Source organism: Octopus sinensis, linkage group LG3 (assembly GCF_006345805.1).
Source record: "Octopus sinensis linkage group LG3, ASM634580v1, whole genome shotgun sequence".
Lineage (NCBI taxonomy): Eukaryota > Metazoa > Mollusca > Cephalopoda > Octopoda > Octopodidae > Octopus > Octopus sinensis.
Genome location: NC_042999.1, coordinates 70,247,219 through 70,269,634, shown reverse-complemented (window position 1 = coordinate 70,269,634; position 22,416 = coordinate 70,247,219). Strand labels below are relative to the sequence as shown.

Below are 22,416 nucleotides of genomic sequence, written 5' to 3'. Positions count from 1 at the left end.
AGTAGTTACACCATTTTGTTTTGAGAAAACATTGATCAGTTTTATCTTTAAAGTTACTATGGCAGTTGCTGTCAGGTGAATTATTAAGATGACAGCCTGCTGATTGAAAGTTTCAGATGGTAGTTGGAGGGATTCCTCTTCCTCCTCCTCCTCCTCCTTCTCTACCTCTACCTCTTCCTGCTCCTCCTCTTCCTCCTGCTCCTGCTCCTCTTCCTCCTGCTCCCCTCCCCCCTCCTCTTCACCCTCCATCTAATTCTTGTTATTCTTATACTCATTCTTTTCTCGTACTTATTTTTCTCATGCTTTTTTTTCTTTTTGCTCTTTTTCTTGTTCTTTCTCATTCTTTATCTCCTCCTGCTCGTCTTTTACTGGCTCCTCTTTCACAAAACCTCTTCCCCCGACCGACATGTTTTTGCTTGGTCTTTTGATAATTCCAATTATTTTTTTCAATTCTACTCAATTACAGATATGAATGTGTATTCAAATTCCTAATGAAAGTGCATTATGTCCAAATGGAGTTGCAACATTGTTGGCTTCTACAGGTGAAGAGTAAATCATTGGGGTTAGGACGACAAAATGAAGCCAAGTGGCAACTGAGAACTCACCTGGCATTTCTGATTGACAACCTTCAGTATTATTTACAGGTAAATATTAAATTTTAATTTTGAATAGAGCGGCTCATTGCCAGAGCGGCTAACTGGCGTTCGTGCCGGTGGCATGTAAAAAGCACCATTTGAGTGTGATCATTACCAGCGTCGCCTTACTGGCACTTGTGCCTGTGTGAAGGTGACACATAAAAAAAACACGATTTTTTTCATGGCCATTGCCAGTACTGCCTGACTACACTCTTAGAGTGGTTGACGTTAGGAAGGGCATCCAGCTGTAGAAACTCTGCCAGATCAAGATTGGAGCCTGGTGCAGCCATCTGGTTCGCCAGTCCTCATTCAAATCGTCCAACCCATGCTAGCATGGAAAGCGGACGTTAAACGATAAACGATGATGATTATAACAGGTTCAGGCATGGCTGTGTGGTTAAGAAGCCTGCTTTGCAATCCCATGGTTGTATTGAGCCATAGAAACTGTGCCAAAACAGATAATTAGAACCCGGGCAGCTATCCAGTTGGCCAGCTTCTGTCAAACTGTCCAACCCATGCCAGCATGGAAAATGGACATTAGACGATGATGATGATGGTAATGATGATACTAGGTTTTTGCTCAGTTTCAATCTACCAAATTTCATTCACAGTTTCCCCTCTACCGAATTTCAATTTAATTGATTAATTGAGAAAAAAAAAAATATTCCTGGCTTTCACCCAGGTGGCCCAGGTTCGATTCCCGGCATGGGAACTTGTTGTTCAAGGCAGTGCTCCAGCATGGCTGCAGTCAACTGACTGAAACAAGTAAAAGAATATATTTTATGGAAATGATCAACCTCATTTGTATGATGGTAATGCGTGTTTAGCGCTATCACGTAATGTCAACTTACGGGTACACACACACTCACACACACACACCAGAAGCTTCTTCCAGTTTCTGTCTACTAATCCATTCACAAGGTTTTGACTGACCTGAGCCTGTAGTAGAAGACACTTGTTCAAGATGCCAGAGTGGGAAGGAACCTGAGACCACCTGATTAGGAAGCAAGCTTCTTAACCACAGAGTAGAGGCTCAAAAATGTATTGGGCAAAAGATAATGAGACTGTTTGATGCTTATGCTTTACTTAGAATCATCAGTAACATAAACAATGTAAACAAAGTGAATATATTTCAAATACAAATATAAAAATAATAAATTCTATCTGTCACTTTGTTACTTATGAGAGTTGGCTGAAAAATTTGTAGGCTGACTGTGAAGAAGTGATGCTGGAGCTGTGAAATCTTGCCTGCATCAATTTCAACCCTTCTTATTAACAACTGTATTGTTTCTTCCCAGGTAAACCGACGTCTGACTGTTCAAAGAAGAATTCAGAAGTAACTAGTAGTGATTTATCTTGAAAATGGGCAAAATTTGTCATTGTGGTGTTATGAGTAACCTACTGGAAAAGGGTTTAGCCCTCAAGGACATTCATGCTAACATGGTTGCTATATTAGGGGATGACAAAAAGTGGGCTGCTGAATTTAGGTGGGGACATCTGACTTATCCATTTTTATCTCATGTCTTCTAAAGTCTTTTCTTTTTTTTGCACAAACATTCTCTACCAACATAGTACGGCAGACTTTTCTGTTTCTCCCTTGCTGTCTCTTTTTTAACATTCTTATTCCATACTGGGGCAGTTATCTCTCTTGCACACAGTATCTAATGCCTTTTATGCCCAACTTTTCTCTTGACTCACATTCAGTTATTGTTGTTTTCCCATTAGTTATCCCTGATTGAGCAGACCTATGATTAAAGGCATTTCAGCTGTGACCACTCCAGTCCACTCAGCTGTAACTAGAGTTAACCCTGTGATGGGCTGGTGTCCTGTTCAGGGATTAGTTCTGTACTCTCAGTTACCTAAACACTTTGGGAATGCAGTTAAACCTCATTGAGCCTTTAAACGAAAAAGAAGAAAAGGTATATTCACGCACACACACACACACATCACCACCATCATCATCATCATCATCATCTAACATTCCTTTTTCCATTTTGGCATTGGACAATTTGACAGGAACCAACTAATCGGGAGGCTGCTGCACCGAGCTCTAATGTCTGCTTTGGCAAAGTTTCTACAGCTGGATGCCCTTCCAAAACCAATCACTTTACAGAGTGTATTGGGTGTTTTTTTTTTTTGTTGCACCAGGTGTGTCTGCATTTCAGACAAAATCCATTGTGCTATTTGTTCTTTCTGGTTTACACAGCCAATCCCAGTGGCTGGCATGTTAGTGAGTTTTAAGCAGTGATTCTCCACCTGACAAATTACATTATAAAATAAATAAGAAACATGGAATGAAATGTACAGAAATAATTTGAATTTACTTATTATTTTTTTTAGGTGGATGTCATTGAATCTTTACACAAAATATTGGTTGACAAGATCCTTTCAGTGCGTGATTTTGAGGCTGTTAAGCTCACCCATGAGAAGTTTCTCACTGACCTTCTTGACCTGAGCCTCTTCAGAAAATTGACAGTAAGGATTTAAATTCTGTTATTGTTGTTGTTATGAAAAATTTCTGGAAAACATAATTATTTTCTTTTGCTGGTGGTGTTATTTAGACCCAGGTCAGCCCTGTTTAAGTAGAATAGTGTGTCTAGGACCACATTATCCAATGCACTCTTCCTCTTCTTAAGATAATAAGGAGGATGTTATTTGAGGGTGATGTGGCTGCTACTTCTGTCAGGTGAACCATCCACATACAGGAAATATTGCTTCAATATAATTACAACTAACTCTTGAACTATATCCATTCTATAAAATTACTATTTGTAAATCTCACAACGAGAGATATTCAGCTGGCTATACGACATGATGTGTCCATATATTTTCGAACAAGGGAATCTAGCACACTCTCTCAATATCTGTGTATCGCGATTTCCGGTTTATTTCCCTTCATCAGCACAGTATAATTATTCAGCTAGAGGTGGTGCTGCCAAATTCCCGTTTGAAGTATTTAGTTTTCAAAATGAAAACTAGTCACTGATCTGTAAATTAGAAAATTACTATTGGGTTGTCTGGAAAGTTTGTGCCGATTTTTAAAGGAAAGAAAAAGGTCAATAAATACTTGCTATTACATTTTTAATCAACCAAATATGAACCATTTTGTTGCACATTGCATCTCCATCTTTCCTTTCATTTGAGAATACCCTCTTCCCAGAATTGAGGTGGTTTCATAGCAAAGAATTCATCAAGGTATCTTTTTATGTCATCTAAGGAATTGAAATCTTTACCATTAAGACTATTCTGCAGAGATCTGAATAAGTGGAAATCCGAAGGAGCAATACCTGTTGAATATGGAGGGTGGGGTAACACATCCCAGCCGAGCTGCAGCAATTTTTGTCCGGTTCCCAAAGCATCAAGTGCGGAAAATGAACTTTCTTATCTTCCATTTTAAAGGGTTACAGAATTAACACAGGTTATAGGAACATAAACCTTCTTCCACGAAAAGATAGCTTAAACTGTGCTCTAAATGGAGGTGTAGTCAAATCCTATTTTATGGACTCAACCATGTTCTAAAATAAGTCGAAAGGTAAGCTGCTATAAATCGGCACAAACTTTCCGGATAACCCAATATTTGTAAATCTCACAACGAGAGATATTTAGCAACAGTACTTTGGAGTAAAGATTGTTTGCCAACATAACATGGCAGTCCTGGTTTAGGACAAATGTTGCTGTAATTTAGCCCCAGGAGACATCGTCTCCAGCTGGCTATACAACATGATCTGTCCTTATATTTTCGAACAAGGGAATCTAGCACACCCACTCAGCTTTGCCACCTCTAGCCGAACAATTATTCTGTGCTAATGAAGGGAAATAATCTGGAAATCATAGTACACAAATACTGTTTTGAGCTGAGTTGGGGTGGGTGCTGGATACCCTTGTTCAAAAATATTAGGATACAGATCATGTTGTATAGCCAGCTGGAGACGATGTTTCCTGGTGCTAAATTACAGCAACATTTGTCTTAAACCAGGACTGCCATGTTATGTTGGCAAAATAATCTTTACCCCAAAGTTCTGTTGCTGAATATCTCTTGGGAGATTTACAAATAGTAATTTTCTAATCTATAGATCAGTGACTAGTTGTCACTTTGAAAACTATATATTTTGAACAGGAATTTGGCAGTGTCACCTCTAGCCGAATAGCTTTTGCGTCGTAATTGATAATTTGCTATTATCAAGATTATGTGGGTTCCATGTGTGTTTTTCTGTTATTGTAATATTCTTGTGCACTGCGTTGCAGTGGCCTTTTTTGGTGAAGCTGTCTCTCAACAGTTCAAGGAGGGATGGCTGAGGCTTATTCAGACATGAATGAGTCAGAGGTGTCAATATTGGAACTGTCGTTGTCTGAAGAGGAGCTGATAAAAGCTGTGATGAAGATGGACAGAGCTATAAAAGTGAAAACTTTTGCAAAAGTAACGGAGGTGCCAAAGAAAGAGGTAAGCCTCAAAAATTTGGAAAACTATGAAAAAAGTGCTATAAAAGGAAGGTGGTGACATGAAAGTGTCACCACCTCAAGAAATACTAAGGGAAATGGAAGAAAGGAAGATTATATACAAGGTCTATTCTGTCAAGGAGAAAAGGTTAGAGAATGAACAGATAGACGAAATTGAAAAGGCGTTGAGGCCAGGCTGGCAAGACATAGCGTATCTTGCCAGAGGAAGCCAATACGGCACCGTTGAAATGTATTTTAAGAACAAGGTAATAGCAAAGGAAAGCTCAGCAAAATCGATGAAAACAGAAAGGGTAATCCTTCTACCCACATACCTTGGAAGAACTTTCAAGGTCAGGGTGGTGGGAATCCCCCCTGAAATGGATGTAGCTTGGGTGGCGGCAGCTGTGCTTCTAGGAAGCGAGAAAGAGGTTGCCATACTCCAGTCTACAGAAATGGAAGCCAGTAATTGGCACGGTAAAATCTTGGAACTAATAATAGAGAGTAAGGTGGAAAACAGAGTTGCTCGTGGAAACAGTGACAGTTGGAGAAACAGTGATGAAAGTGTGGGTAGAGAACAGATTCCCTCGTTGCTATAAATGTGGCCAAAAAGGCCACATTAGAGTGGACTGCCCTCTGAAAAATAAGCCAACCCAGGAAAAAGCAGAGAAGGAACCGGAAAAGATAGAAGAAAGAAATGAGAAAGATAGATGGCAAGATAGGGGAAGAAGACAGGAAGAGGAAAAAGGACAGCTTAAGTGAACCTCAGCCCATACTCACCCCACCCATAACTTCACTCCCCCCCACTGCAGACACCAAACCCATCTGACACAGAAAAGAAAAAAGAACAGCAGTCATACAAAATACCGCAAAATGACCTTCCCATTTGTTTTGTTTGCGCCTTGATGTGGTGGATAAGTTAGTGCAACGGAAAGATGTAAAAATGATAGACATGAAGGGAAAGAAAAAAGAAAAGATGGTTTTAGATACAATGGTGCCAGAACACAGAATGAAAATGATAAGAGACTGTAAAGAAAGCGCGGAATACAGACAAATGGTATTCATCATAAATGAAGTACCGGATGGATTAGACTATGATAAATTACTGGATCTATACAGTATTAACTTTAATTGGATGTGAATTCGTTTTAAGAAAAAGAACGATGCAAAAAGGAAAAAAAAAAGAAAAGGACTTAGAATGTTTGATTTAATTGTATAAGAACGTTTTCGTTGAAACGTAGGGTTGAAAGGAAAAGGGAGGTCATGGTTTCGTCTCAGATTGGGGCCAAGATTGCTGTCTCCTATCATTGTAGTTTATTCATTTTCACTTGTTGTTTGTCCCTGTATGTCTATGTATGTCTCCTCTGTGTTTGGGCCTTTTGCCTAGAATAAAGAATTAACCTCTAGCCGAACAATTATTCTGTGCTGATGAAGGGAAATAACCTGGAATTCGTAATACACAGATATTGTTTGAGCTAAGTGACGGTGCTAGATTCTCTTGTTCAAAAGTATAAGGACACAGATCGTGTTGTATAGCCAGCTGGAGACGATTCTCTTGGGGCTAAATTACAGCAACATTCATCCTAAACAAGGACTGCCATGTTATGCTGGCAAACAATCTTTATGTCCATTTTGTTGATGTTTAGCCCTGAATTAGTCCTTATAGAGAAGACCTGTGATCAAAATATCCAGCCATGACCACCCTGTGGCATAATGTATCAAGGATAATATTATGCAATGTGGCTTCTCTTTTTTAAGTTAGTAGCATGTGAGTAAAGAGTAAAGTTTGGCTGCTTTTTCTTGCAAGTTGAGCAACCACATAGAAGCTGCCTCATTGGATAATGTCCATCCTAATGAGTGGGCAAATGTGCTAATCATTGCACTCTTCTTTTAATGGTTTGGTCTCAAGCCAGTAGAATTGTTAGAACATTGGATAGAATACTTTATTGTATTTGTTTCGACTCCCTGCATTCTGAGTTCAAATTCTGCTGAAACAGTGAACTTTGCTTTTCATGTTTTGGGGCTTGCTAAAAGAGTATCAATCCTGAGTAGAACTGATAGAGTATCATATAAGGGATGGCTTGTGGTGACTATTCTGGCCCTTTGTATTCTGACAGTAATACCTGCAACAATACTGGAACCAAGTTGTCTTGGCCATGAAGTTAGGGCCTTTCTCTTGGCCAGCATTGCGGTTATGGAGAGGGGAGATTTGCATGCATGGGCTACTATCTCTTTTCCCCACAAAAATATACGCCCAGGCTTGCACACACAGATGTAGATAACTGGTCTGAAGGAGATCCCTTATAATAGTTTGGTCTGGAAAAGGGATTGTACTGGTAGCCAGCTTTATCTCCTGAGACCAGTGACATTGATGTAGTCAATGTTCCCCTTACCCAGTTGCAAGTTGATACCTGCAGGAAAATTCCAGATGGTGGAAGGATTAGGGATAATGATTGATACAGGGTCAGGTGCTGGTATATGTGATAGTGCAGGTAAAAAGAAGAGGCGAGAAGTGTGAGTCACGAGCATACAAAATTAGTCATTGCCAAGGAGAAGCCATTGTAATGATGATAGAATGAAGAGACAACCATGTCTTGTATTGTTTGTTAATACTACTTGTGTGTTTAAGGTGGTGAGATGGCTGAGTCATTAACGCTCTGGGGAATTGCTTAGCAGCATGTCATCCATCTGTACATTTTGAGTTCAAATGCCACTGAGGTTGACTTTGCCTTTCATCCTCTCAAGGTCAATTAAATGAGTACCAGTTGAGTACTGAGGTTGATATAACTGGCTTACCCCTCTTCGAAATTACTAGCCTTGTGCCAAATTTTGAAATCAATGCTACTTGTGTGTGTGTCTGTAAATTTTTTTTTCTCTCTTGTTTCAGCTCAGAGCTGTGGCCATGCTGAGGCACTGCCGTTTTGTTTATATATGTGTATATATGATTTGTTTATTTATTCATTATCAAGGTTAAAATTACTAACAAGATCTTTGTTTCAATTGCATTACAGAATCACCTGTTAGATGATCTGTTATCGGCATGTTTGTCATTTTGTGATCTCATCAAGAACAGCTACCCAGCTGAGCTGACTGACATTCAACAACAGCGGCTGTCTGCCATTCGAAAGGTTTTTAATTTTCATCTTACTTTGTTGCTGGTGTTGTTATTATTTTGTTATAAAAGGCGGCAAGCTGGCAGAATCATTAGCACACCAGGCAAAATGCTTAGTGGCATTTCGTCCATCTTTACATTCTGAGTTCAAATTCCACTGGGGTTGACTTTGCCCTTCATCCTTTCGGGGTTGATGAAATAAGTACCAGTGAAATACTGGGGTTAATATAATCGACTGGTTTTTTTCCCTCATGCCTACAGTAGAAAGGATTATTGTTTCATTATAAGGTGCCAAGGTGGCAGAATCATCAGTTCGCAAACAAAATGCTGAGCAGCATTTCTTCTGGCTTTACAGAAGGTTGACTTTGCTTTTCATCCATTTCAAGGTCAATACAAGAAGTTCCAATTGAGCACTGGGGATCGATGTAATTGACTAACCCCTCTCCACAAAATTTCAGGTCTTGTACTTATAGTAGAAAGAATTATTGTTTCATTATCCTCATCATTTTTGCATCTGATTTTCCAGTCTAGTGTAGGTTGCATTGAACTCTTTTAAGGTAGTGTTTAAGGCACGAATACCCATCCTGTCAAAAATTCTTTTAGTTGCCTCTATCAATATGCAAAGCTGTAGTATACCTATTCTAAAAATCAGAGTACACACAGTACATTTATTTAAACATTGTCCTATGTTTGATTTTGTGAACAATAGTGTTGTTGCTTACAGGCTTCCAGTGGGCCAATCAGGAGTTCACTGCATTTATGATGCAAAGATGTGTTTGTGGAACATGAACAGAACAAATATCACAAAAGATTTTCATTAAAACATTGCCAAATTGTTGGTTTTATTTTTGAATAAAAGTTACTATGGGCTAATGCTTGGTTACTGCTTGCTGAATTCTTCTCACTAAACATTAGTCAACTTGAGGGCTCAGGTAGAAACACTTGCTCAAGGTGCTGTACAGTAGGACTTAAACCAAAACCATATGTTTCTGAAGTGAACTTCTTTACCATACATTCATGCCTGCATCTATTGTTTAGCTCCATTCACTTCTGATTGAGTTTAGACCATAAATACACTAGTTGTGACCATCCAGTGTTTTGATTTTTAAACAGTGTATATAAGATTAGATTCATTTTAATGTGTAATTACACTCCAGTAACCACATAAAGACGCTTGTTGGCTCATACATTTAGCATGTGTGTGTAATTAAACTATATGTATAAATATATATATATATATATATATATATATATATATGAGTGTGATTGTGTGGTAAGAAGTTTAGTCCCCAGTCACATGATTTAAGGTTCAATTCCACTGCATAGCATCTTGGACCCCAAGCTAACCTACCAAAGTTGGTAGACAAAAGCTGAAAGAAGTTCACCAAATGCATGCATACACACACACACACACATACACACACACACATATTCTGGTCGAGGTCTGTTGAATTTCAGTTATCTAACTATATATGTGTGTGTATGTGTATATGTGTATGTATGTGTGTATGTGTATGTTTATATGTGTGTGTATATATATTTATGTATGTGTATATATATGTATATGTGTGTGTGCATACATATATATCCATCTATCCACCCATCTCAATGGTGTGGCACCCATATAGGTGAGCAGCATGCCAAAATAGGTCTTATTTGATCTTTGCAATACAACTACAAACACGAAACCAAAGAAGTCTTGGGGAAAATCTGAATTCTATATTTTTTTCCATTTGTTTTAGGATGTTCGTAATTACACTGGGATGTTATTTAGTATGCTGAACAAATCCCAAGCTTACTCCAGTCTACAAACAATTGATCAGTTCATGCTAAGGATTGACTACAACAGATTTGTCTCCAAACATTCAAAAGGCTACTTAGGAGGGTAAGTATAATTTGTAAAGTCAGTATGTGTGATTTTCATATGTATGTGAATATACATGTGTGCTTCTGTGTGTGTATATATATGTATATATATATATATATATGACTGTGGTCACTGCCACATTGATATTCTTTCCTGTGTTTGTGAAAGTTTTGTATCTCTGTCATAAGGCTTCATTTCCATACACGCCAGCTGAATTCAATTCGTCCCCACTTGAAAGACACCTGTTGTTATGTCCTGTTGTTGTTGTTGTTGATTTTATTATTATTATTATTATTATTTTTTCATTGTATTTTGTATTTATATTTGTGTAACATTGTCTGTTTTTCTGTCCTTGTTTTCGTATACATTTGATGCTTTCTTCCAAGGAATCTAATGCTCTTAGCATAGTTTTTCCTTGGGGCTGGCCAGATTAGAGCAATATCAAGATTAATCAGCTGAAATTGCAAGGATGATCCAGTTCTTGACTGAGGATAGGAAGCTTCGAATGACCCGTCCTTGTTTTTTTTGTATCACCTAGTTGTCTGGATGTTTTGCGTTCTTGTCCCATTTTATATTATATATATATATAACACACATATATATAACACATACATACATACACGCAATATACATATATAAATATGAGGGGATGCTGAAAAGTTTGTGGCTTTAAGAGTATTGCAAAAGACCTGATTGGAGGCCCAACCTTCCAAGTTCTTTTACAGGGCTTAGAAAGACTGAAGGCCCACTATAATAAGCATCTGAGAAGGGAATAAGTTTAATGAAATCATAATTGACTGATCCTTCTATACTTTCTTTTACCAAAATCCAGGAACTTTTCAGCACTCTCTTGTATATATTGGAAGACATGGGATGAAGTGGTAAGGACTGATCATAGAAAGTTGGACCTCATGGAGGAAGTGACCATGGACCAAGATGTCTGGCAATATGAAGTTCTGAGATGTCTGGCAATATGAAGTTCTGAGATGTCTGGCAATATGAAGTTCTGAGATGTCAGGCAATATAAAGTTCTGAGATGTCTGGCAATACAAAGTTCTGAGATGTCTGGCAATACGAAGTTCTGAGATGTCTGGCAATACGAAGTTCTGAGATGTCTGGTAATACGAAGTTCTGAGATGTCTGGCAATATGAAGTTCTGAGGTGTCTGGCAATATGAAGTTCTGAGATGTCTGGCAATATGAAGTTCTGAGATGTCTGGCAATATGAAGTTCTGAGATGTCTGGCAATATGAAGTTCTGAGATGTCTAGCAATACGAAGTTCTGAGATGTCTGGCAATATGAAGTTCTGAGATGTCTGGCAATATGAAGTTCTTCACCCACATCAGTGAAACTGAGTTCTAGAAGTGTTGTGTAGAACACCTCTCACACACACTCTACCACAGTGAACCAGACTACGTCTCTACATCCTTTCTCTTCCTTACATTTTCGCATCATGTGCTATGATTATCTCCTGCTCCTCAATTTTGGCTTCTTGACCTGGTGCCACAGTATCATTGCTCTCTGTTTGCCCCCAACCCATACATTCTACCCACATGCTGTGTCTTACGCTATTATTGCAATCTGGGTGTTCCACCCACACATAACAAGGAAACTTTTCCTTCACCCTACCCCAACAAACCAATTTACATCTCTTTCTTGCATTTCCTCCTTCATTCACTATGCCTAGCTCTCACTCTTTGCCAAGCTCTCACTCTCCAATCCTGTCCTCACACCCCTGTTCATTTATATCATTGCTATCCAGTAGCCCTTCCAACTCTATGACTAGTGACCGAGACCTTTGGAAATATGCTGTGCTTGAGAAGACTTGGCAAGCCAAGTGAGACCATAACCTCGTGGCCTATGCCAGGGGTGTAACCAGCCCACTTATGCATACTTTTCCTTCATTGGACACTAAACTCTGCTTGCGAAGACCTCTTGAGGCAAGTAAAATTGAAATCAAAATCAAATTCGATGACTAGCATCCATGCTAATGGAGCGCTAAGAGCACCATCGAAGCATGATCATTGCCAGAGCAACAAACTGGCCTCCATGCCACTGGCACATAAAAAACACCATTCGAACGTGATCGTTACTTGCATCGCCTTACTGGCACTTGTGCTGGTGGCACATGAAAAAAACATTCGAGCGAGGTCGTTGCCAGTGCCAATATTTTATACATCACTTGTTTGTTTTGTTGTTTTTTCTTTTTTCGTTCTCCTTTCTTTCACTCTTAGTCTGTCTGTCTCTCCCTTTCACACACACACACACTCATACACATTCTCCCTCAGATATTTAACAATTTTTCCTTTATATATTTCAGCACAGGAGATGGATTCATCCATTAGCCAAACACCACTGGCTACAACAACAACAACAACAACAACAAATGACAATGTTTACAAAATGCATGATATCTTATAGATATAAAAATGGCAAAATGAGAATACCTGTCATTCATACTTATCTTTAAAAGTACCAGTTAGCAATGAAAATGTTGTGTATGCAGATCCAGGTGAAACTGAAACCAAACGAAGCCTTTGAATTTGCTGTGAACCTGCTGTGCCTTGCCATGATGTCTGCCTTAATTCTTTAGCATTTAAATTGGCCATATTTGGCCAAAATAATCCACCTGTTTTATTCTGAAACTGGCCAGATTCAGCCTCTCACACTTACCCTTCAATATTATTCTAGAAACAAACAATTGCATCATTGAAATCTCAAAACTATAAAGTAATGCATGACTAATTCAAATCTATTTGACAGAGAAATCTTAATACCAAAGGGTTATGCTCATGGAAAATCGTAAAATTTCATATAATGCCATGTGTTGGTACTCTCTGGCCACTGCAACCTGTGATGATAAGATGGTGGCCTGTGAGTGTGGTAGCTGTACAGCATGTGATAATCTGATGGTGAATGCCAAGGGCCCTAAACTGTGTTTATTGGGACTCACTCCCTAACAAGTTCAAGTTCATTGTTAAAGTGTTCGAGATGTTTTTTGTTTATAAGGATAAATAAAATAATGTTTTTTTATTATTTATTTATATAAAATCATCTATTGTTTATTTTCTAAAAAAAAGAAGAAAAATTGTTTAAAGTGTGTTACAGTAGCAAGTGAGGTTAACCTTCACTGCTGATTAAATTTTTACTGGTGATAGAGGTAAGAGAGCTCTTACCTCTGCCTGTCGACAAAGGGCCTCTCGCTCAGAGTAAAAGGTAGACTGTATGACGCTTGTGTACGAACAGCTATGCTACATGGCAGTGAAACATGGGCTGTGACTGCTGAGGACATGCGTAAGCTCGCAAGGAATGAAGCCAGTATGATCCGCTGGATGTGTACTGTCAGTGTGCATATACGACAGAGTGTACGTACCTTGAGAGAAAAGTTGGACCTAAGAAGCATCAGATGTGGTGTGCAAGAGAGACAACTGGCCTATGCCAGGGGCGTTACCAGCTCACTTATGCGTACCTTTTCCTTCTTTGGACACTAAAACTCTGCTTGCGAAGACCTGTTGAGGCAAGGGAAATCAATCAAAAGCAAAATCAAAATCAAATTCGATGACTGGCGTCCGTGCTAGCAGGGTGCAAAGAGCACCATACGAGCGTGATCATTGACAGAGCGGCTAACCGGCTTCCGTGCCAGTGGCACTTAAAGGGCACCATTCGAGTGTGATCATTACCAAAGTCGCCTTACTGGCACCTGTGCTGGTGGCATGTGTAAAAGGATTCGAGCGAAGTCGTTGCCAGTACCGCCTGACTGGCCCCCGTGCCGGTGGCACGTAAAAAGCACCCACTACACTCGGAGTGGTTGGCGTTAGGAAGGGCATCCAGCCGTAGAAACTCTGCCAAATCGAGATTGGAGCCTGGTGCAGCCATCTGGTTCGCCAGCCCTCACTCAAAATCGTCCAACCCATGCTAGCATGGAAAGCGGACGTTAAACGATGATGATGTAATATGCTAATTATATGCAAATCAGTTCTTGTAAACTCTTTCTATTGGTCAGTTAAAATAAAACATGTGTACTACATCTTGAAATGTGGAGAATTCCAGAAAGTACCACACTATCAAAAATTTGTTAATTTAGTTAGCCTAGTAGAAGGCAGTTGCCTAAGATACCACGCAGTGGGACTAAATCGGGAACCTGATGGTTGGGAAGCCAACTTCTTACCACACACAGCCATGCCTGTGCCTATAACATATAGAGATACATGTAATATGTGTAGGAAGATGGGCGCTTGTTGGGGTTAATGACAATGCTTCTCACTTCTTTTGATAATTCTTGTATCTTGTATGTTTGTGGATTGAAAAGTTCAAGAGGGAACGTATAGAAAAGATAAGCAGAAATATTTATAAGAACAATATAACAAGGATGGATATATATATATATATACATATCAGGACGCCGTGATGGCGTCAGGCCTATCTGGTGACGTTGATGTTCGCCTGGAGCTAAATGCAACAGTGACACCCCCACCACCCTGCCCTGTCCCTAGCCATATTCGGTTGGCTAATATCCCTTATATTATATATATATATATATATATATATATATATACACACACACGCAGGAGTGGTTGTGTGGTAAGTAGCTTGCTGACGAATCATATGGTTCCGGGTTCAGTCCCACTGCGTGGCACCTTGGGCAAGTGTCTTCTATAGCCTCGGGCCGACCAAAGCCTTGTGAGTGGATTTGGTAGACGGAAACTGAAAGAAGCCCGTCGTATATATGTATATATGTGTGTGTGTGTGTGTATATGTTTGTGTGTCTGTGTTTGTTGTCCCAACCTGGCGGTTCGGCAAAAGAGACCGATAGAATAAGTACTAGGCTCGCAAAGAATAAGTCCTTGGGTCGATTTGCTCGACTAAAGGCGGTGCTCCACCATGGCCGCAGTCAAATGACAAACAAGTAAAAGAGTAATGAGTATATATATATTTATATATATATATATATATGTGTGTGTGTGTGTGTGTATATATATATATATGGGGGTGTGTGTGTATATATATATGTGTGTGTGTGTGTGCATATATATATATATATATATGTATATATTTGTGTGTGTCTATGTATGTGTATAGGGGATATTAAAGATAGGCAGCAAGCCAGCTGTGAGGCAATTAGACTAAAGCGTTGGTGTTGGTGTGATGTGGTATGGTGGTATTCGTGGTGGTGGGTCGAAGTTGTTCAGTTTATCACAAAACATTTTTGTGTCGGTCCTCAGCCACGCAGACAAACGTCTGCTTGGAAGGTACCCCCATTTATAAAAGAACATAGTTGTTTTATTAGTCATAGAAGGGTTAAAAGTGTATACTGCTCAAATACACTTTGGTGGCTGTGTAATTAGCTGTAAAACCAGATGTCTAATAATTATTCTTCTGTACTTATTTCATCTTGTATTCTTCTGCTATGAAAACACGAGGGCGTGAAAGAGTGTTTATACATGGTCGCTTGAGCCGCTTAGCCATACCTCAATCATTGGGGATGGGGAAAGAAAAGCACGCAATAGATAAGATGGGATGGTCATGGCTGGAATGCATTTGGTCAAAGGTCTGCTCGGGTGGAGTTGACTTACTACTAAATATCTCACCATCATGACTATTACTACCATCACTTTTATCATATGGAAAAATGATAGGTAAATTCCAATTGAAGAAATTCACTACCACCCACCACCAACGTTGGAGCCTCTATAAGGTCGTTTGATCTTGTAGAAATAGCAACCAAATCTTCCTTAAATCACACCCCACAATCTTAGAATGGAAAAATATTATTGGATAATGCATTGAACAAAAAAAAAAGCTAAAAAAAAAAGTGAAAAAAATTGGGAGGCCGGACGATTATGGCTGGAATTCCTTTGATCACAGGTTTGTTCAAAACGGTACATACCAACCCCGTCTGGAGCAAAGTATTGCTGAACTTGGGGTCTTGGGGGAGAGAATGTAAATTCTTAATTCATGTTATCACAATATCTGAGTCTATAAAAATCTGCACGACCTTAAGATTTAAAGGATGACGTTTAAAACAAATCCTTCACAACCTTGTTATCAAGTAGGTTGCTGGTAAAAATTTATTCTAAAATTAAAAAGAGAAGGACATACATACGTTCACACATACATAGCAAATAAAAGGAGATCTGGGAATGGACTCTTACCTCAGTCAGCACTCCTCTTTTACTCTTTTGCTTGTTTCAGTCATGTGATCGTGGCCATGCTGGAGCACCGCATTTAGTCGAGCAAATTGAGCCCAGGACTTATTCTTAGTAAGCCTAGTACTTATTCTAACGGTCAATTTTGCCGAACCGCTAAGTTACGGCGACGTAAACACACCAGCATCGGTTGTTAAGCGATGTTGGGGGAAAAACATACACACACACACACACACACACACACACACACACACATATATATATATATATATACATACATATATACGATGGGCTTGTTTCAGTTTCCGTCTACCAAATCCACTCACAAAGCTTTGGTCGGTTTAGAAAAATGAAGGACTGCTGCAATAAGTGTGTGAATCTGAGAGGGAAATATCCCTTATCTCTTATCTTATGATAAAAGGCAGATTTTCTCTGCCTCCCAAACCGTTCGTTTTTTATACAATTCTACAATATAGAATTTCTTCAATTGGAATTTACCTATCATTTTTCCATATGATAAAAGGCAGATTTTCTCTGCCTCCCAAACCATTCGTTTTTTATACAATTCTACAATATAGAATTTCTTCAATTGGAATTTACCTATGCTTTTTCCAAGTAGATTCGATTGGGTCATGGCATGTAAAGTTTTTTCTATTTGACCCCCAATTAAGCAAAAATTCGAGAAAAGTAAATATTTTACGATTTCCCTCTCTAATTTCAACTGCTTCACTCATGCTATTACCATAATTACAACTACTTTCTCTTTGCAAGTGTACCTTAAACCACTACTAAAAAAAAATACAGAGCAAACAGAAACAAATAAATACATAACGATTTACTCCTCACACAATTTCTTCAATTAGAGTTTACCTAGGATTCTTCCAAGTACATTCCATTCGGTCATTGCATATAAATTTCTTTCAATTTGACCCCCAATTAAGCAAAAATTCGAGAAAACTCAATATTTTACGACTTCCCTCTCTCACTTCAAAGGCTTCACTCCGCCTATTACTCCCACTTGCTATTTACACACATAGACACGCAAACATATGACAGTGTCAATTGTTGAAAGAAAATTGTAAGCTAAGGTGTGTGTGTGTGCGTGTGTGTGTGTGTGAGCGTGTGTGTGTGTGTGTGTGTGAGTGTGTGTGTGAGTGTGTGTGTGTGTGAGTGTGTGTGTGTGTGTGACAGGGATGAGCCATTAATAGTGGTCATCGTTTTTGCTAGAGGAAGATCCGCTATGGTCTTATATGCTACACCACTGGTTTTCAATTCATATTAATCAAATTAATATTCAATTTTTCACCCTTATTATGCGTGTGTGTATTAGCAATTCGTATACAATTGCATCAATGACTTGAACTTGAATAAGTGGTTTCACATAAATGGGGATAAATTAAAAAGGTTTGTTCTTATTATTATTACTGTTTGACTATTGTAATCACGTTTGTTGGTTCCTCGCCAAGGAAACGTTGTTGTGTTGCATTTGTTAAATAATTGTAAACCGTAACCCTCCCCCTTTCGAAGAAGGGGCTTTGGTTATTGTTTCAAAATTGAATTGTGTCCCTGTTTGGGGAAATTGACAATATTTTCACCGTCTTTACGGAAGCATTTTTGTTAAAATGTCTTCCATAGAAGAAAGTCCAAAAATGAATTTCGCTGCAGCCGTACACTTCTATACAAGATCCAATTGATCGAAATTGCAAGAGACGGGCCTACAATTCCAGTCTGTTATATATTTTGAGTATTGTTATCACTAGCGATATCAAGATATAACTTTGTATTTTGTATTTTATGTGTAGATGTATATATATATATATATATAGATGTACATGTAATATGTACACATATATATATACACATATATACATGCATAATATATCTACCCATACACACACACACATACATAGGGGCAGGTGTGGCTGTGTGGTAACAAACTACGTTCGAAGATATTGTACTTGATATGGGCGGTAGTGCCTTGCCGGTCTATGGCCTACCTTCAACAAACCGGGAAGGCACAAACACTCTGTCTTCACATTTGCTGCGTGAGACATGTTTTAATGTTGATGAGCTTGCCGAGTACATAGCCGACAATGAGCCAAAGCTCCTTCCAGAACATAAGTTCGCTTACAACTCCGTTGTTAATTCAGTTCGGGCCAAAACTGGGAGGATTTTTTTCCTGGACGCTCCTGGGGGCACTGGGAAAACTTTTGTCAACAAATTAATATTGGCTGAGATTAGGCGAACACAAGGCATTGCCCTAGCTGTGGAATCATCTGGAATTGCGGCTACTTTGTTGCCAGGCGGCAGGACAGCTCACTCCACTTTCAAGCCCCCGCTTGACTTAGCGAAGACTGAGACACCAACTTGCAACATCAGTAACAGCTCCGATCAGGCAGAAGTCTTCAGACGATGCAAGCTTATCGTTTGGGATGAATGCACGATGGCCCACAGACGTGCTCTTGAGGCACTAGATAGATCTCTCAGAGACATCAAACACTCTTCACCTCCCATGGGAGGCATAACACTTCTTCTTTCAGGGAACTTCCGACAAACACTTCCCGTTATTCCCAAAGGGACTACAGCTGATGCAGTAAGGCCGTGTCTTAAGTCATCCACATTGTGGACACTGGTGAAGACTCTCAAACTTCACACCAATATGCGTGCTCATATGCGACGTAATATCACATCAGCAGCATTTCCTCACACCCTCCTTACACTTGGCGAAGGCAAAATACCAGGGGATGAAAATGGTAATATTGCCATCGATTCCATTTGTACCATTGTTAAAACATCTTCTGATCTCAGAGATGCAGTGTTCCCAGATCTACAAGCTAATTATTAGAATATGGATTGGATTGGCCAAAGGGCTATTCTGACCCCGAGGAATAAAACTGTTCACCATATTAATGATGAAATGCTAAATCTCATTCCTGGGGAAGTCTATGTATATCAGTCTATCGATACAACTCCTGACCCAGAGGACGTCATCAACTATCCAATAGAGGTACTCAATTCCTTTGAGCACCCCGGACTACCACCACACATTCTCAAACTTAAAGTTGGTGCCCCTATAATGCTCATCAGAAATTTGGTTCCCCCAAAACAATGCAATGGCACACGTTTGATCGTTAAGTCCTTATCTCCCACCGTAAACTTATATCAATATTTGCCTGAATAATCATCAGTGCAATCATTAACAGTACTTTCAAGCAATTCAGCCCCGAGCATCGCCGGGCAATTCTGCTAGTGTTAAATAAAATCAGAATTAACTGATCCTCCCGTGTTTTCTTTGAGCCAAAGCCAGGAAATTTTCAGCACCCCCTCGTATATATAAATGGACGATTTGACGCGAAGTGTTTTTATTTTTTGCAGTAAGGAGGAGTTTTTCTTAGAAGTGCAAATAAAAGAAATGGTAAAGATGTTGGCCGCAATACTTGGTAACAGCAATGAAAATATTTCTTCTCTACCTTGTCAAAACGATCATCTGTGGAGATAGAAATAATTGCTGAGGTCGACTTTGCCTTTCATCCTTTTGGGGTCAATAAATTAAGTACCAGTTACACACTACGGTCGATATAATCGACTCAATTCGTTTGTCTGTCCTTGTTTGCCCCCTCTGTGTTTAGCCCCTTGTGGGGAGTAAATAAATAGGTATTTTGTCTGCCGTTACGTTCTGAGTTCAAATTCCGCTGAGGTCGACTTTGCCTTTCATCCTTTTGGGGTCAATAAATTAAGTACCAGTTACACACTACGGTCGATATAATCGACTCAATTCGTTTGTCTGTCCTTGTTTGCCCCCTCTGTGTTTAGCCCCTTGTGGGGAGTAAATAAATAGGTATTTTGTCTGCCGTTACGTTCTGAGTTCAAATTCCGCCGAGATCGACTTTGCCTTTCATCATTTCGGGGTCGATTAACTAAGTACCAGTTACACACTGCGGTCGATATAATCGACTTAATTCGTTAGTCTGTCCTTGTTTGTCTCCTCTGTGTGTAGCCCCTTGTGGGCAATAAAGAAATAAGAAATAATTGCCCTTTGAATAACCAATATTTTATATTCTATGAAGTTTACTACAGCGACCAAAATGTTTTATGCTTGGACCTTTCTAGACATTGAAAATTAGTACGCAAATAATCGAGATCTTGTGGATTTTGTAAATGGAAACTGGAAGAAGCCTGTTGTGTACATACATATATGTGTGTACGTGTGTGTGTATATGTAAATGTGTGCGTGTGTGCATATGTGTATACATGCGTGTGCATCTTTGTGGTTGCACCCATCACAGACCGGTATCGGTTTGTTAACTTCCTCGTATTCGAGAGATTCGGCAAAAAGAAAATGATAGAATAAATACCAGACTTAAAAACAAACAAGCAAAAAAAGTACTGGAGTCAATTTCTTCGATTAAGCCACTCGAGATAGTGCCCCAGCTAGCCGTAGTCCATGTTGCGGTAACAGCCAGTAAAAGATAAAAACGATATTTGGGCCTATAATGCTTTAGATTATAGGTTTGTCGAATCAGGTCTGACAGCAACTATTCTTGACTAAACCAAATTAATGTTTTTCCTGTTAAGGCGGCGGGCTGGCAGAATCGTTAGCACGCCGGGCGAAATGCTTAGCAGTATTTCGTCTGCCATTACGTTCTGAGTTCAAATTCCGCCGAGGTCGACTTTGCCTTTCTTCCTTTCAGGGTAGATAAATTAAGTACCAGTTACGCACTGGGGTCGATGTAATCGACTTAATCTGTTTGTCTGTCCATGTTTGTTCCCTCTGTGTGTAGCCCCTTGTGGGCAATAAAAAAATAGGTATTTCGCCTGTCTGTTATTGAAAATTTATTGTTGGAGAGTGTTCGTAAAGTAAGTTTCTGTTAATTGTTATATCTCTTGTTGTGCCTATTGTTGGACTTATTGTTTAAAAATTATATTATAGTTTTCTTTCGAAAGCTATCTGTGGTTTTCCCCTACGGGGGAAAACGTTAATTGCCGGCAAGATGCCGAAAACTGTGTCTTCGTCGGGTGAAGATTCATCGACCGAGTGAGAAGCAAGGAAGATAGAAAGTTTGATTTGTGATAACATTTATGATGTTTCGGAAAGTGAATTCTCTGCATTACCAAAAGTTACGAATACCAAAAGAAATATAGAAGCAAAGAGCATTCAAAACGAAGAAAGAAAAAGTTTTGCGTCAGCAGCTGGTAGTGGAACGCGACAGCTGTCAATTGACAAAAAATAATTATTAAAATACAAGGAAATGATAACAGAACGAGATGGAGTGGTAAAAGTGGAAATACCAGAAGAACAATTAACGGAGGAAAAAAGGAAAATTATTATTTTTAAGACATTCTGCTAAAAGCTCGAAAGATTGACAAGATATGTGAGCAAAAAATCGAAAAATGTTAAAAACCCATCTGGCAGGACATTATATATCTAGCCAGAGGGAAGAAGTTTGGAACCATCTTGGTGAGGTTCAAGAACGCAGAAACAGCACAACAACACTCTGTAAAATCATAAGAGTCGGAAGACACAATATTAATCCCAATTTACATGGGAATGAGAACATCTAAGGTTAGAATACCAAGAATTCCACCCGGAGTAAACCCTATGTGCTTAATGGCGGCAGTCCTGGCAAACAGGGAGGATAGTATTCAATTCCTGCAGAAATCTCCCAGAAATCGTGGAAGTAGGGGAGGAAGTTCTAAACATTTTTGTTGAGGGGCGTAAGCCCCGATGTTTCCAGTGTGGCCAACTGGGTCACATTAAAAATATTGTAAAGAAGGTGAAGCATAATCGGACAATGGGGAAGAAAAAAGAAAGAGAGAGAGAGAGAGAAACTGAAGGAAAAATAAACAATGAAAGGAAAATGGAAGGCTCGAACCAGCAAAACAGAGCGAGCCGAGACCAAAAAAAATAAAAAAAACAACCAAGAGAGACAGACCGAGGATGGTGGAGGGGGTGACGAACAGAGGAATAGTTGCACTACACAGCAAAAACGACGACTTAATGCGTGATATAAAAGAAAAATCAGACACTAGGCTAATCGAAATATCAGATAAATATAAAAATTATGAATTTTACGAATTGGACAAAAAAAACATATATCTTGTTTAACACGTATAGAAAATCGGTTTCAGCATTGAGATTTGATTTTCATCACTCTATATTTGAAGGCTTGCCACCTCCGACCCTAATTCAAGAAAAGGTGGAGAGTCCCTTCCACAGGACGC

The 22,416-nt window shown here is 39.2% G+C and overlaps 1 protein-coding gene across 2 annotated transcripts in view; it reads left to right on the top strand.

Moving 5' to 3' along the window:
- The window catches only part of LOC115209911 (gamma-tubulin complex component 4), a 34,497-nt gene extending 21,395 nt beyond the window's left edge, over positions 1–13,102 (top strand). For both annotated transcript variants that reach the window (XM_036501073.1, XM_029778510.2), the window contains 5 exons: positions 467–644; positions 2,976–3,110; positions 8,081–8,197; positions 9,924–10,066; positions 12,369–13,102. In XM_036501073.1, the coding sequence (XP_036356966.1) occupies positions 467–644; positions 2,976–3,110; positions 8,081–8,197; positions 9,924–10,066; positions 12,369–12,393 (598 nt within the window). In that variant the 3' untranslated portion in view covers positions 12,394–13,102. The remainder of the gene's footprint in view (positions 1–466; positions 645–2,975; positions 3,111–8,080; positions 8,198–9,923; positions 10,067–12,368) is intronic.
- Positions 13,103–22,416: the final 9,314 nt, after the last annotated feature.